Source organism: Haematobia irritans, chromosome 1, assembly GCF_050003625.1.
Source record: "Haematobia irritans isolate KBUSLIRL chromosome 1, ASM5000362v1, whole genome shotgun sequence".
Lineage (NCBI taxonomy): Eukaryota > Metazoa > Arthropoda > Insecta > Diptera > Muscidae > Haematobia > Haematobia irritans.
Window position 1 is genome coordinate 278,649,218 of NC_134397.1, and position 16,817 is coordinate 278,666,034.

Genomic DNA, 16,817 nt, shown 5'->3' on the forward strand with positions numbered 1-16,817 from the left:
ATCGCTCCCTGTTAAATAGCGCTCCAAGCTACTAAACACATATATGTTTATAGGCTATTTCTAAATTAATATATGTTTGCATCCAAGCATATTATATTTACAAACATTTTATGTCCCAAACATAATATGTTCTAACATATTAACATATATGTCCCAAACATGTTATGCTAGTTTATGAACATTATATGCTTGCACTCAAAAATATTGTGTTTAAAAATTTGTGTTCCAAACATATAGTGTTTATAGCCAAACATATGAAAAACAGTCTTTTTCATACATAACTTCTCCTTTCTTTTATCATTATTTAACTGAATGAATCACAAATACATTTAAAATCAATTAAATTCAATTTTATTATTATATAATTTTATTTTGAACTTTTCAGAACTTCATTATTTTAAATTTAGGTACATAACTTCTCCTTTCTTTTAGAACAGGAGTACAAAATCAATAAATATGTAGTTCAGTGAACTAGACAATTTATTAGCTTATACAGATACATTTACGGGTGTAGCATTCGTCTGTTGTCAAGATAGAAATTTCATAATTCTTCTTTATATCTGGTCAATCCCATTAAAAATGTTAATCCAATATGAATTCCAAATAACACATGGTGTTAAACGGACTATTGAGATGTACTGCAAACTTTTATTTATTTATTTTATTTTTATTTTTATTATGTAATTTGAAGACACAGAGCGGCCAATTTATATAAACTACAAAGGACTAATACAGTGGGAAACGCATATAAGAAAGTCAGAAAAATCCCGCAATTTTTTTATTATATGTGATTTTTTTCTTATAGACAATTATTGCATATCAGAAAAAAGTTTCCTTTAAGCATATATATTTAAAAAAGAAATTTCTTTCTTATAGGAACACAAAAATCTCCTTTAGAAAGAAGTAATAAAATTTCGGTTTATGTTTTTATTAAAAAATTTGAAAATTTATGAACTCCAATTTGAACAATTGAACTCCAATTTGAACAATTTTTTTAAAATTGTGTATATTTTATTATATACACAAAATTTTAAAAAATTCAGTCAATATGTAGTTGTTAAAGTTGTCTAGTTTTATAGTATTTTGTGATACCACTAGTTATCTAATTACTTAGCTATGATTTTAAATAATCTTATTTTATTAAAAACAAAAGTATAGAAGGATATATAATAAAATACACAAAACTAAAAAATTCTACACATTAAAGAAGATTCTTATAGGAAATTTTTATAACGTGATTTTCATTTATAAGTTCTCTTAAGTTTTATGTCTTAAGGTAAGTAATATGTTCGCTTTTCGAGTTGAAATTTTCGCGGTTACTTTATTAAAACAGTGCAATATAAAGCATTAACTCAATTGATGCGCAGTTTTTGTTCCTCTAAATTTCGGCAAGACTTTATGGGAATATGTTTGTTTTCATTTATAATTTTGATTATTTCAGGAAAAGTAATCGCGAAGTTAAGTGATTTTCAACTCGAAAACCGAACATAGTACTCACCTTTAAATAAGACACATTCTGAGGTCTCGTGGAAATATTTAATATAGGTTAGGTTAGGTGGCAGCCCGATGTATCAGGCTCACTTAAACTATTCAGTCCATTATGACACCACATTGGAGAACTTCTCTCTTATCACTGATGCTGCCCGATTCCATGTTAAGCTCCTTTTTATACCCGACTCCGAACTGCTTTCCACATTACAGTGAAACCACTTAGAGAAGCTTTGAAACCCTCAGAAATGTCACCAGCATTACTGAGGTGGGATAATCCACCGCTGCCTATATGACACTAAACCCAATTTATTTCTGTATTCAGAATTATTAAGTTTTGAGAATTTGTTCCTGACTTTCATAATTTTTTGCGTACGTTTGTTAAATGAACTAAAAAAAGGGGGAAAATATACACAAATGAAACATACAAATTTACTAAATCTGTGTATCCCAAAATCTCAGTAAATCAAATATTTTTCCCCTCCTTAAGAAAAATATGCCTTACTCAAAAGACATATGCCTTCAGCGGAGGCACGCATGTTAAAAAGATTCGTGTCCTAAATTTAAATGAAAAAAAAATTTAAAGCAATTTCTTTTAACTGAAATGTCTATATTTTAAACAATACACATGTACTTCAATATTTTGTCAGTGAGTTCTAATTATGTTATATTTATTTTAGTGTGAACAATCCATTCCATAGCACTTTAATTATTCTCCACTTCTGTAACGACCCTCGTTATTTCCATGAGGGATGAACAGTGCTGCCGCTAGTGAAAAATTGAGTGAAGTAGATTTTGGAAAAATGTGGAGTAGATTGAATAAAATTGAAGTAGCATACATTTTTGAAAACAAAACAATAGAATTCATTTTATTATACCCTCCACCATAGGATGGTATCACAATGGACTGAATAGTCTAAGTGAGCCTGATATATCGAGCTGCCACCTAACCTAACCATAGGATGGGGGTATATTAACTTTGTCATTCCGTTTGTAACACATCGAAATATTGCTCTAAGACCACATAAAGTATATATATTCTGGGTCGTGGTGAAATTCTGAGTCGATCTGAGCATGTCCAGCCGTCCGTCCGTCTGTTGAAATCACGCTTACTTCCGAACGAAAGAAGCTATCAACTTGAAACTTGGCACAAGTAGTTGTTATTGATGTAGGTTGGATGGTAATGCAAATGGGTCATATCGGTCCACTTTTACGTATAGCCCCCATATAAACGGACCCCCAAATTTGGCTTGCAGACCCTCTAAAAGAAGCAAATATCATCCGATCCGGCTGAAATTTGGTACATGGTATTAGTATATGGGGCCTAACAACCATGCGAAAATTGGTCCACATCGGTCCATAAGTACATATAGCCCCCGTATAAACCGATCCCCCGATTTGGCTTGCGGAGCCTCTAAGAGAAGCAAATTTCATCCGATCCGGCTGAAATTTGGTACATGGTGTAAGCATATGGTCTCTAACAACTATGCAAAAATTGGGCCACATCGGGTAATAATTCAATGATTGAAACCGCTATGTTAATCGTAATTAGAGGAATAGGAAAAACAATTAGGTAATATGGGGAAAAATTTTTAAATTTGAAGAAGAACAAAAAGTGAAGCAGATTTTTGGAAGAAGGAGTGACGAAGTAAATTTTGTGAAAATGAAGCAAAATACTTCGATTGAAGTAGTAGCGGCAGCACTGGGGATGAATTGTTCAGAGATTACCTTGAAACGCTCTTTGCAATCCACAAGTTGATTTTGTTTTTATACAACCGTAAACTGTTCCCGTTGTGATGGTCTCTGAATAAAACGATGATTTCTTGGGCTGATTGGGTAAAGTGTAGAACTAAACTACAATTTTCTCGATTCTATTTGCCAAGCCAAAGACAATTTAATCTACTGATTACGATTATTTCTTCACATCAAAATTCAGGGAAAGCACAAACAAAACAGTCCAGGTCCATAACGATGAAAGTTCACATTTCAAGTTCACAATGAACATTGTTGGTGAGGAGGATGAACATAACATAACATTTTGGACATTGTATATTCGACGCCGCCGCGAGGCATACGTCTGTTTAATTTGCTTTCTTTCATTGTTTGTGCGGCGGCAGTAGCTTGGGAAGAGCAAAGCGTTTGGTAGCATTCGAATTATGCGAAGTAAATAACGCGTACGTAATACGGCTATTGACTGGTGAAAAATATTGCGAGCTATGTTGCCGCTGATGGGGTGACTGAGGGATGGATGAATGGATAGATGGGGGCTGACTGGATAGATGATGGTGGTGGCGGTGGTGTTGGCAGAGTACACATCACTTAGTTTTTTGTTCTTATCAACATCGCATTCATTATTGTTTTTTGACATGGACAATTGCGGCGACGAATAATAAAAATCACTTGTTACATAACGCACAAGACTCTTGAAATAATAATCGAATCGACTAAACCACAATAAAATAATAAAAAAATATATTGAGTTATAGACTTGTACTATCAATTTCAATTTTAATTTGCTTGGTTACTTGTTATGAGATGTAGCCGTTCATTCTACATCTACGACATTTTTGTTATTGTCACAGCCCTCTTTCGAATGGGGCGTAAAACCAGCTGGTTTGGCGATGTTGAACGTTAAAATTTCTTCATACTTTCATCCTCATACTCAATTGAACAGACACATACAAAAAACACAATATTTCTTTTGAACACTTTATTCCTTCTTTTTGTCTTGCACATTTTTTACCTTCTAAATTCAACGAGCTATTGAGATGGAGTAAATGCGCGCGTCCCCTTAACTTTCGACCGGTTTGCTTTGGCAGTAGGCTGACAACTGAATAAAAAGGTTTGATGAAAATTATTATCTGACAACAGCTTTAACTGTTCGCTCTCTTGCTCCACATATTTGGGGGGAGAGCAAACAGAGCACATCGAAAAAAGCTAAGTCAACATTTTTTGTACGAAAAGCTTAGCTACCATTATTTGGAGAACTTTTTGTTCCTCTTACCTCCCCTATTTTCACAATCTTTTAATACTACTCTCATCTTATTCTCATATTGTTGTTGTTGTTTTTTTTTTGGAGAATGTTTACGTCAGATAAACAATGGGGCCACAGTATTTTGCTGTGGGTGCTGAGAAAATTGTGTATAAATATGTATATATTTTGGAAACATTACTAGTAAGGCCAGTCGATGCTGTTGATTTTTTAAATATAAAATATTTTTAAATATATTTAATATATTAATAAAACATGTAGTTTATTGAAGAAAAAAATGCACATATATAAATAAAAATAAACGTGAGTTAACAGTTCTAATTTTTAAGTAAAAGGTTTAAAATATGTAAGATTTGTCCAAATGAATGAAAAAGTTCAATAAAATCATTCCATATATGATTTCAATTCAGTTAAATTTTTCATTCTGAAGTATAGTGGTACATAAATATAGGAAAATGTTTTTTAAAATATGTAATGGATTCTACCTAATTTCTACGAAAATCACATCGTTGAAACAAATAAAAATGTCTTTGGCGCTATACGAAGTTCATTTTAACTGAAAGAAGGGTTCATTTTAACTGAAAGAAGGGGTCACTTTTTTCCACAAAAGGTTAGCATCGAATGTTACCTGATAATTGAAGATTCCAAAATGAAGATGAATAGAAGGGTTGTTATTCTGTTGGTGTTTTGGAGAAAGTTTCCTTTAACAATTTTTTGTTTACGTTAGTTAAATTAACTAAAACCGAGGAAATTAATATACCCAAATGAAGCTAAAGATTAACTAAATTCGTGTCTTCCAAAAAATAGTTAAGAATTTCTTTAAATTTGTACTTTTTACCAAAAATGCGTCCATCATGAACTTCGTATGTCACTAAAGACATTCTTGCAATTTTGAACTCCAAGTTTTTCCTTCAAACTAAAAATGTTTCTTTAACAAGTGAAAAGACTTAATTATGTCTAATAAATTTTCTTGAATTTGTCGAAATATATTTACTTATTTTTATGACATCGGCGTGATGCCAACGGTTGTAATACAGTTTAGTTAAAATTTTCTACAAATATTCAAAATTTTCTAAAATTAACCGAAAGTTTTCTTCCTGGTGGGTTCACTGTTTTTTCAGTGTATACACAAAAAAGGGTATCGATTACAGTTCGATACAAGAAATATAGCAAAATTTCCTACTTCTTAGAACGAGTGAACTAAAATATTTTTCTATGTAAGGAAGTCAGATTTATCATTTTATAAGAAATTTTACTAAAGTTAAAGAAACTCGGGTTTAGTTCGGGGTTTGTTCATTGTTATCAGTGAATAAAACTTTCTTGTTCAGTTGTAAATACTTATACCCCGCGAAGAAATCAGTATTAGTAAAATTCTATGTTTTATTGTAGTCAATGAACTATTCCTAACTGCTTTAAGTTTAGGATTTTTTTCTGAAACAAGTAAATTTTATTATTTCACACAAAAATTTAACTTAATGGAAATAAAATGGCTAAACTAAATTTTTGAACATTTTTTCCTTTAGTTTCGCAAGCACATTTTCCTGGGTGTTGTAGAATCTTTTAAAAACAGCAGGACTTTCCTATCTCTATTTCCTCCTCTTCCGATTTCTGTTCTTGTGTTTCACTTATTACAAAAAATTGTATTAAAGTACTGCCGTTAGGTTAGGTATTGTGTTAGCCCCATTGGTTGACTTCTCTATTTCCACTGAAGAGGGAACCCCCTTTTTATACACTCAAAAAAATGAACCCTCTATTTCCTTTACTCTAATATTTTTTTCCGTGCGTTAGTTAAATGAACTAAAAAAATGGGAAAAAATATACACAAATGAAACATAAAGATTTACTAAATTCGTACTTCGCACAAAATAGTTCATTATTTCTTGAAATTTGTAAATTCTACTACAAATGCGCCCATCTTGAACTTTGTATGACACTAAAGACAATTTTGAACTCCAATTTTTTCCTTCAAACTACAAAATTTGCTTTAACAAGTGAATCAAATTAATTATGTGTAATAAAGTTTCTTCAATTTGTTGAAAAATATTTACTTATTTTTGTGATGTCGGCGTGATGTCAGAGTTTGTAATACTGTTTAGTTAAAAATTTTTAAAAATAGTCTAAATTTTCTAAAATTAACCAAAATTTTTTTTCCTGGTAGGTTCACTGTTTTTTTAAGTTTAGCTGAGTCCGAACGGATTTTCACATTGCGGTGAAACCACTTAGCAAAAAGTTTTTCAGCGGTGATTTATCCCCTCTCAGTAATGATGGTGACATTTCTGAGTGTTTCAAAGCTTCTCTAAGTCATTTCACGGCAATGTGGAACGCCGTTCGGACTCGGCCATAAAAAGAAGGTCCCTTGTCATTGAGCTTAACATGGAATCGGACAGCACTCAGTGATAAGAGAGAAGTTCATCACTGTGGTATCACGATGGACTGAATAGTCTAAGTGAACCTGAAATATCGGGCTGCCACTATACCTGACCTAACCTATCCTACCTTATAAATAATTGTACCATAATTCCTACTCTGCGCTTGTAGAAGTATTCGAAAAATTGCTAGTTCTCCTATCCGCTATAAAACGAAAAGATTTGGTGAAATCGGTGTACAGTTTATTTCTTCATTCAATATAAATATATTAATATACTTGCAAAGTTATATTAGAATGGGAAACGTCGATTATAATTTCAAATCAAAATATAATTAATTGACTACATAATCAGAACTTACTTGCAAGACCATTACGAGAACGTAACACTGTGTTGTGTTTTCATGGGCTACATTCAAATTCCTATAAGAATCTTAGTTTGTGTGTTATCACTAAAATGTGCGCGAGAGAGATTTACTTTGACAATTGAATGTCAAGGGCCCCGGAGATGGTTTGTCGCCCAATTGGAATGAGACAAAGATTGAAACAAATAAGTAATACACTCTCCGGCACTCTCGCATAGGTGGGAATGCCGAATACACAGATAAAAATTTGTTAACATGCATGGCTATTCCAGCTTATAGGTCATTTTCGTTTGGGGTCTCAAAGGGACCATATTATATAATACAAATTGATGTCAATAGTTACCGTAATCTCAGGCAAGATTTTAAATAAAATATTTACCATTGTTGTATTATTAAATTGCAATGACTTCCTTGCAGAAACATTGACAACTTATTCGTTGGCATTAAATAAAAACAATTCCTCAGAGAACTCTTGTTTTCTAATCCAAAACATTAAAAAAAAATTATTTGTCTTTCCTTCGAAACATAAAAAATTTATTTATATGTACATATATTTATTTGTGAATCTTCCTAGTACAGCAATACATATGTCTTATAACTTTGCTAGAATCAGTTTTGTTACAATAATTTTAGACTAACAAAGTTTTTTGTTGTCAATGCTGTTTCATTCAAGCCAAACAATGTTCATTAGGAAGAAACATTGCAATGGGTACAATAAATAAACATTTATGCCTTTAAGTGGACAAATTTCAAAAGAAATCATTACATAAGGAAAATGCGTTGCTCTTAGTTTGTTTTGTAAGATTTTTATAAGATTTTGGATATATATGTAGGTACCGTTAATAGATTTTAAAAACCCCCATCCCAATTCCAAATTATTTCCATGGATGAAAAAATAAAACAACGTTGCATATGTATTTGTTTGGGTAAGTGCAAGCTGTAATGATTGATCATTGTTATTGTTGTTTGGTATTGTTTTGTTTATATTTTATTAATATTTTTCATTTAATAAACTAACATAACATCAACAGTAAACATTATACATTATACAATATCGTGTCCTTCTTAATTGTTTATTTTTTCATTGGTTTGTTATTTATCTGCAACGATTATAATTTTAAATTAATGAGTTGTTATTCTTTAAACATAATATTATGGGTTTTTTCCTCTTCATTTTGGTTTGCTTTGCTCATTTGTTCATCCTAGTTATCATCATTGTATTTACTAAGATTCTTCTTTTGCTTCCGATAAATAAATCTTTTGTTTTCTATATGTTTGTATGTAAATGTTGCTATGTGAGTATGTATGTATATTTTAGTTTAGTGTTTCCATTAAAATTATTACTGAGATATAGGAATAATACACATTGACAATTAAAGTAAATAAAACAAATTAACATAGTATCAACAGATAGTTGCATTTACTCATTAATATAATTAGCTAACAGTATTTTTTTCTAAAGAGTTCTTATAAGATTTGTTATTGTTATATACACAGTCTTACACAAGTTTACATGCGCTTTAAGAAATTGTATTTTCTTTAATTAATAAAATATAATAAAATATGCATATATATGCTTTAGATTTTGTAAATTAATTTGAAAAACAAAGTATTTGTCAATTTTCAAGAAGATTTTTTTAGTCTGGATTATAAACAACAACAAGAAACATGTTTAGTTATAAGGTAAAAACTTCAAGAGTATGTATACTTATGTGAGACTGTGTAGGTAGTAGGTTAGGTTTGGGGTCATTACATAGATTTGTCATTTTGATTTAACATGTTTACCTGTGTATAAATATAGACGTATGTATGTATAGGTATTTATTGTATGCATGTTTAGGCTTTTATGTTACGGTGTATATTTACACAGACATGGGGTGGGTATTGGTTCATATAATAATGTTTGTAGGGTTTTAAAATACGATAAACAAGACTCTTTTTCCAGAGCAAGGACTTCCACCCTTATAATGAACATATTTCAAAGAATAGTGGGTGAAAGTTCCTTTGTGGAGATTCTGTTAATTTACAGAGTGACGAATAAAATGCGAAATAAATGTTAGATCGTTAGCATACCAGTTAAAGTAATCCATTCGCATATGTAAAACAAGCAGAATGAAACGAAGTGAAGACAAGCAATACATTTTTCTGTAAAAAAACGTTCTAATTGTATTTCTTACCCGTCAGAACAGTGGCTTACAGTTTTGAATTATAAGTTTTTGTCATTCGAATTGCGAAAACGAAAACCAGAAGAGCAGGTATACCAGAGATCTTTCTGTGTGTGGGAGAATCGCTTCTCCCGATAAAGAGAAAGAAATAGTTCAATATTTAAAAAAAAAAATCGAAAACATAAAAAAATTTATAATTAATTTCACAGTTTACGACAGGAATCTCTAAGGATTTTAAAAAGAAATGTTAAAATTAGAATATTCGTAATATTATGGATAATTGTTCTATATTATATAACTATAGTTTTGTAAGTTTTCAATATGTAGGGAAGTTTATAATGTAGCTTGAATTATTCGGAAGATGTTATTGATCAAATTTTATTTCGAAGACAGAGAAGAAGAGGAAAGACTGTTTTCATAATAGGTATTTACTAGCATAAATTTGTTATCATTTAACGAAGAATATATTCGAAATGTAGAATTATCAACAATATTTTTATATTAAGTATACAGCTGTGATTAAATCTTATAATGATTTTTTTTCTATTTTATATATATGAGCAAATTAATTTTGGATTTAATATCTAAGGAGAGAGATGGGTAAGGAAGAGAAAAATGTATGTAAAACATAAACACAATATTTTAGTAATATTAGGTTTCATCGTTAATAATTACAATATTATTTATTATATAAATTTGTTTTTAATATGTGTGTGGATAATTTCTTGTTACAATTATTTTTATTATTATTGTTATATTTGATTGTTTTTTTAAATATAACACAAAAATATTTATAAATTTATAAGTTTTAAGTGTATATGTTTGTGTCTTTATAATGTGTTTTATGTTTTTGGTTTGCTTGTCACTTTGTATATGTAAAATTAATATTAATAGTAGTAGAGTACATAATTATTGTTACCAGTTGATTTTGTTTTTAATTTCCTTTAATAAATGGCATTTGCTCTTTTTTAACAAATAAGAAATAATTTAGCATATTCTTCCTATTATTTAAATATTAGACATAGAGATTCTCTTAAGTATTTCTTTAATTTTAATTAAAAAAATAAAATTTAACAAATTGCTTTAAACATAGAATCCTAATTTGTCCATATTTTAAAAATTCTGTGTTGGTTTTCAAATATGTAATATTGTTTGTTTATGTATAAATGTGTATTAAAATTAGTTGTTTTTATTTTATTATTACTTTAAAACTAAAAGCATAAAACATGAAATTGACTTTATTGGAAAAAGTTGAACTTGTTTAGGTTCAGTTTTTAATTAACACTGAGTCAAATTGACATGAAATTGTTTTTATTATTTTTTTATATAAAATAAAATGAATTAATTATTACATACATTAGTCTTAGAAAAATGTCAACAGCTATAAATGACCGTTAGAGAAATAAAATTATGTAATTTAATTAAAACTTATCATTAAAAACTAAACAAATTTCAGATAAATTAATACTAAGTTATATTTTCCTAAATAGATGCAGTGAATACTTAAACAAATGTGTATACAATTTTAAGTTCGTTTATAATAAAAAAACTCGTTCTTCCAAGACGAAGTATTGCACTCTAAACCAATCTATTCATCATAATTGTGCAGCATTCACAATTATTATGTTACAGATTGTGTTTATTCCAACATATAACATCTTGACCTTTTTTGTTTTGTTCTGGACTGAAGTTAGTAAATTTGCTTGTAATAAATTAAATTAAGATAGAACAAATAACACAAAATTAAAAAATAACCTAAAATTCAGTTAGAAATAATATCCTTTCTCGAAATGGTAATAATATAGTTTTTCTGTTTATATTTATTTTATATCTAAAACTTGTGAAGTTCTAGCTTTATTATATTTTTGAGTATTTTGTTTTAATTTCTTTAATTATATTAACGAAAATTCGTTGCATTTTATTGTTAATTCTTTTGTTTGCATTTTTTATTTATGCTCTTTAGAAAAGAAACCATTTTACATTTATTTCTTTGGTTCTTTTAAAGTATACTGCAAGTAATGCACTTTACAAATAATTTACATTTTTAAACAAATGGGCGGAGGGAGAAATCAAAGCATTTACGTTCTCCAAAATAAATCCCATAAACATGTGTAAAGAGATTTCAACTCAACATGTTGTAACAATATTGCAGTGTTGATTCAACATTGTAATGTTAATACAACATCGAAATGTTAGTACAAAAATGTAATATTCATATAATGTCTAAAAAACTCAAGCAGAGAGTAATGATTGAAATCTTGCTGAGTGCACATAGGCTATCCTCAAACGTTTATGTTATTGGGAATTTAATATAAGTGTAATATTTGCCATGTGTGTCTTCGAATGAGAGAACCAAATATGACTAAAACAGTACACACTATAGACTCGTAATTTTTTAATAAATAAAATATCTAAATAAAAACAACCCAATAATTTTAATAGTTATTGCCAAAGTAGTTTTTTTATGGTAAACTACTTTTTTTTTTGGAAATTAAATAGAAGCTCTAAATATACAAAGACATTGTAGGGTATTCACATTAAACTTCGGAAATCCGCTTTAACTAAATTTCAAATCTTAAAATATGAACATTTTAAGTGTAATGTGTAAGGCCTATTGGAGTATAAGTACACTACGAACTATTATTAATCCCATTCTTACTGAATGTAACTATTTGAAAAGTGCACGCTTTTGAAAATAAATAAAATAAAATAGTGATAAACAAGAAAATAAATAAAGAATAACATATAATTATGATTATGTCTGCCTTTTTCATTTATTCATTCAATTTCGGTTTATATGCAAATGCTCCGCATTATTGTGTTTTCCTTTTATTTTGAAATAAAAAAATAATATTTATTTCTATATATAGATATAAATATTATTTTTCAGGTTGTCGATATTTAAATATTAAAGCTTATTATAATTTGTTTTTTCTATAGGGGTATTAACTATTTTGTTGTGGAAAATAAAAGAAATGTATGTGTATATATACACGAAAACAACAAATGAATAGGCTAAATTATTCAATATAATAATATTTTTATACTGATTACTAATAATTAAATATATATTTTTTTAGTTGGATTTGATTTCATGTTTCAGTTAAAACTTTTTTTCAAATTATTAAAAAAGCATAAGTTGTTGATTATTTGTTTAAATATTTTTTTTTTTTTTTGGTTTTCTAAAAATTATATTCCTAACTACAGTTTACTCTTGGTTTTATAATTTTCTCTTTCATTATTATTATTGTTGTTATTATTATTATAATTATGTCTTTTACTTCTTTTAATTTGTGGTGCGTTGTAAAAAATGTAAAATATGCTAATATTTTGTTGTTGTTGTTAATATTATTGTTATTGATGCCTACTTTTATTCCGTGAAGAATTTCATTCGTTAAATGCTGTGGTTTAATGTTAACATTCCTACAAATCTAACTCATTCGTTTCGCGCCATCTTGATCTTCGCGCAATGTTGATCTCCGAATTGTAACTCAAATGAATGATGTTATTCACGAATTTCTACCTTAGAGTGGTGCAATATTTTATACCTTTTTGAATTGTCTCTCTATAACTTTGTTTGATGATTATTAGTTGCTTGTCTATATGTATGTATATACTCGTATGCATGTAGGGTGGTGACTATCGTTATTTTTGTTTTGCTTAGTTTAATTCGCTTCTTCCCAAATCTACTAGTGGGGAGTTTAGATTTGTTTCGAACCAAAATGAAACTCTGAAATATTGGTTGGGATACACTGGATTTGTTTAAGACTCCGTAGTTTGTAGTTTTCCATATACATGAACAGCGTGATAATTCAGTAGTCACCTGAAATTGAAAAAAAATAAAATGATTGTAATTAGTTTAATATTTAAATTAATTATTTTTTGTTTGTCCATGCAGAATTAAGCCTTATGTAGTTGTAACTGTTCCCCATATACTAGGTAGTATTTGCTTATTAAAAATGTAACTCCTATGTTCAGTTTTCAAGCTGAAAACCAGCTTGTTTTCACGGTTCCCTTTTTTTTAATTAATTAATTTAGAAATATAAAATTATTTGCAATCAATTCATTGGATCTTTTCCATCCATTATTTGGCAAGACTCGATCAAAATATAATCGTCTTCATAAATATGTTTGCACTTTTAATTTAGTGTTTTAGTGAAAAAATTTAACTGAATTGAATTCATATATGGAATGATTTTATTGAACTTTTTTCATTAATTTAGACAAATCGACTCCGGCCCAACCAAAATTTTAAAACACTTTATATTTTTGTAACTAACAATATATTTAAGAAATTTGAATTAATTGAAATCTTCAATCGATAAATGACTGTAATTTGATATAGCTGATAATACATATCCTTGAGCGCATAGAAGCCTCCACATTCATTCGGTTTGACTTAAATGTGTATCGTAGGCTTACTTTGGGGCTACAAAATCAAATTAGTACGTTTTTATAGATATCGGCCATTTATACCCAGTGCCACACTTTGGGTGTATAAATTTCCCTTATATTGTAAATGCGTCGAATTTTGTTTTAATGATTTAGTTTGCATCAACAAGGGAAAGTTACTACTACTTCAATCGACTTTAACGAAATGGACTAACACGAAAATTAAAAAATATTGAATATATAGAAAATTTTGTCAAAATTTTAGTTCCATAGAAAAATTTGTCAAAATTTTGCCAAAGTTTTATTTCCATAGAAAATTTTGTCAAAATTTTGCCAAAGTTTTATTTCCATAGAAAATTTTGTCAAAATTTTAATTCTATGGAAACCTAAAAATTTTAAATTTTATTCCAATAGAAAATTTTGGCAAAAATTTTGTTACAAAAGTTCCATAGAAAAATTTGCCAAAGTTTTATTTCCATAGAAAATTTTGTCAAAATTTTACCAAAGTTTTATTTCCATAGAAAATTTTGTCAAAATTTTAATTCTATGGAAACCTAAAAATTTTAAATTTTATTCCAATAGAAAATTTTGGCAAAAATTTTGTTACCAAATGTTTTTTCTGTAGAAAGGTTTGTCAAATTTTTTTCTATAGAAATTTTGTCAAAAATTTATTTCTATAGAAAATTACAAAATTTTATTCTAAAAAAAATAAATAAATAGAAATTTAGTTCTAAAAAATTTAAATTTTATTCCTATAGAAAATTTTGTAAATTTTTTTTCTATAGAAAATTTTGTCAAAAATGTATTTAGTTTTGTTTTGTTATTGTTGGTTTCTACTTCAATAATTTTGTTGTTTTTGATTTCAGCTTAAAACCATGCATTGACTAAACTACAAGTGTAGCTTAAGCAACAGTGGAAAAGAATCATCAACCAATTATCAGAATAAATTCAGGCAGTTAATAAACCCAAAATGAACCTTCCGAAAAAAGGTTTATGACAGTCGGCCTTTGCCGAAATAAATTTGTACAAACATATCTCTTTTCCTTTGCCACTGTCAAATCATCTAATATGAACTAAAATAAAGTTGAATTGGCTTTAGTGAAATAGAGAGTTCACTTGTTTTTGAGTGTACGTTTCATGAATTCGTAAATTAGAACATGGGAAAATGTATATCTGGATTTAACACGGGGAACAATTCCAGAATTGTCGCGCAAATCAGACTAACGCACATATTTCATTGTATTCGGGAAGCAAATTTCATCCATCAAACTTAGTGTATCCGGTCACATCTTATGTTTAGTAATTATACCCTGCGCCACACTGTGGAACAGGGTATTATAAGTTAGTGTATATATATATTTGCAACACCCAGAAGGAGACGAGATAGACACATGGTGTCTTTGCCAAAAATGCTCAGGGTGGGCTCCTGAGTCGATATAGCCATGTCCGTCTGTCCGTGAACACATTTTTGTAATCAAAGTCTAGGTCGCAGTTTTAGTCCAATCGACAAATTTGGCACAAGTATGTGTTTTGGCTCAGAATAGAACCCTATTGATTTTGGAAGAAATTGGTTCAGATTTAGATATACCTCCAATATATATATTTCGCCCGATATGGACTTATATGGCCCCAGAAGCCAGAGTTTTACCCTAATTTGCTTAAAATTTTGCACAAGAAGAACAATTAGTACTATAGTCAAGTGTGCCAAATTTTATTGAAATCGGTTCAGATTTAGATATAGCTCCCATATTTATCTTTCGCCCGATATGGACTAATACTGTCCCAGAAGCCAGTGTTTTACCCCAATTTGGTTGAAATTTTGCACTAGGAGCACAATTAGAAGTGTAGTCAAGTGTGCTAAATTTTATTGAAATCGTTCGCCCGATTTACAATCATATGACCACAGTGGCCAATCTTTTACTCCGATATAATTGAAATTTTGCACAGGGAGTAGAATTAGCATTGTAGCTATGCGTGCCAAATTTGGCTGAAATCGGTTCAGATTTAGATATAGTCCCATATATATGTTTTTCCGATTTCGACAAAAATGGTGAAAATACCAACATTTTCCTTGTAAAATCGCCACTGCTTAGTCGAAAAGTTGTAAAAATGACTCGAATTTTCCTAAACTTCTAATACATATATATCGAGCGATAAATCATAAATAAACTCTTGCGAAGTTTCCTTAAAATTGCTTCAGATTTAAATGTTTTCCATATTTTGTGTTCCACCCTAGTGAATTAGCCAACTTAAATTTTGAGTCTATAGATTTTGTAAAAGTCTATCAAATTCTGTCCAAATCGAGTGATTTGGACATATATAGCCCCCAACACATTTGACGGATGTGATATGGTATCGAAAATTTAGATCTACAATATAATATAGTCGGCCCCGCCCGACTTTAGACTTTCCTTACTTGTTTTTTTTTTTTATTCCTATAAGTGGTGGTACATGAAAATAAATACTACATTTATACTTACTTGGACATTCAGGTGGATTCATGTAACCGAAGACATTTAATTCATACAGAGATGCTAACGTTATGAATAACAGGTACCACACCATCAGGATGATGCCGAGGCGTTTGTCTAATTTCCAGCCATTCAAATGAGTCGAAAGTATCAAAAATATCACCGTGGAAAATAGGGAAATGGTTGAATAGGTTAAACCTGCAAATTCAAGATAAACAAGAGAAAGAAAAGAAGAGAAAAAAACAACAACAATTAAAATGAGATTTGCACTGGTGGCAGAGTATTGTCTGTTCTGAGTATTGTTCCGAGTGTGGGTGTGTGTGTTTGTTAAATTAATTTCAATTCAATTAAATTGTTCTATTGAGTATGTAATTAAATTAAAGGCGATTACTACAGAACTGGTGAACTGAAGGTCTAACTGCAACCTCTACTAGTAACATTTAATGAACATAAGATAATAACTATGTCTTTGGGTTGAGAGAATGTATGTTAATGCTGATCTAATAATATAAACTAAATTAAGTATTGCAGATGTGTAATTAAACATATCCATTGTCATTTGTAGGTGGATCGTTGTAA

The 16,817-nt window shown here is 29.3% G+C and overlaps 2 protein-coding genes across 3 annotated transcripts in view; both read right to left on the minus strand.

Moving 5' to 3' along the window:
• The window catches only part of Sfxn1-3 (Sideroflexin-1-3), a 30,025-nt gene extending 25,702 nt beyond the window's left edge, over window positions 1–4,323 (minus strand). Inside the window, exon 1 of one of the 2 annotated variants that reach the window (XM_075296185.1) lies at window positions 4,232–4,323. The gene's annotated coding sequence lies outside the window, so the exon portion shown is untranslated. Of the gene's footprint in view, window positions 1–3,216; window positions 3,238–4,231 lie in introns of those variants that run through there. The other variant, XM_075296195.1, reaches the window with a different exon arrangement.
• A 3,798-nt stretch (window positions 4,324–8,121) lies between these two features.
• Window positions 8,122–16,817, minus strand: part of LOC142226285 (putative sodium/potassium/calcium exchanger CG1090) — a 43,618-nt gene continuing 34,922 nt past the window's right edge. The window contains exons 6-7 of the mRNA XM_075296207.1: window positions 16,248–16,436; window positions 8,122–13,198 (exon numbers count right to left, since the gene is read on the minus strand). Of these exons, the coding sequence (XP_075152322.1) occupies window positions 13,188–13,198; window positions 16,248–16,436 (200 nt within the window). The 3' untranslated portion in view covers window positions 8,122–13,187. The remainder of the gene's footprint in view (window positions 13,199–16,247; window positions 16,437–16,817) is intronic.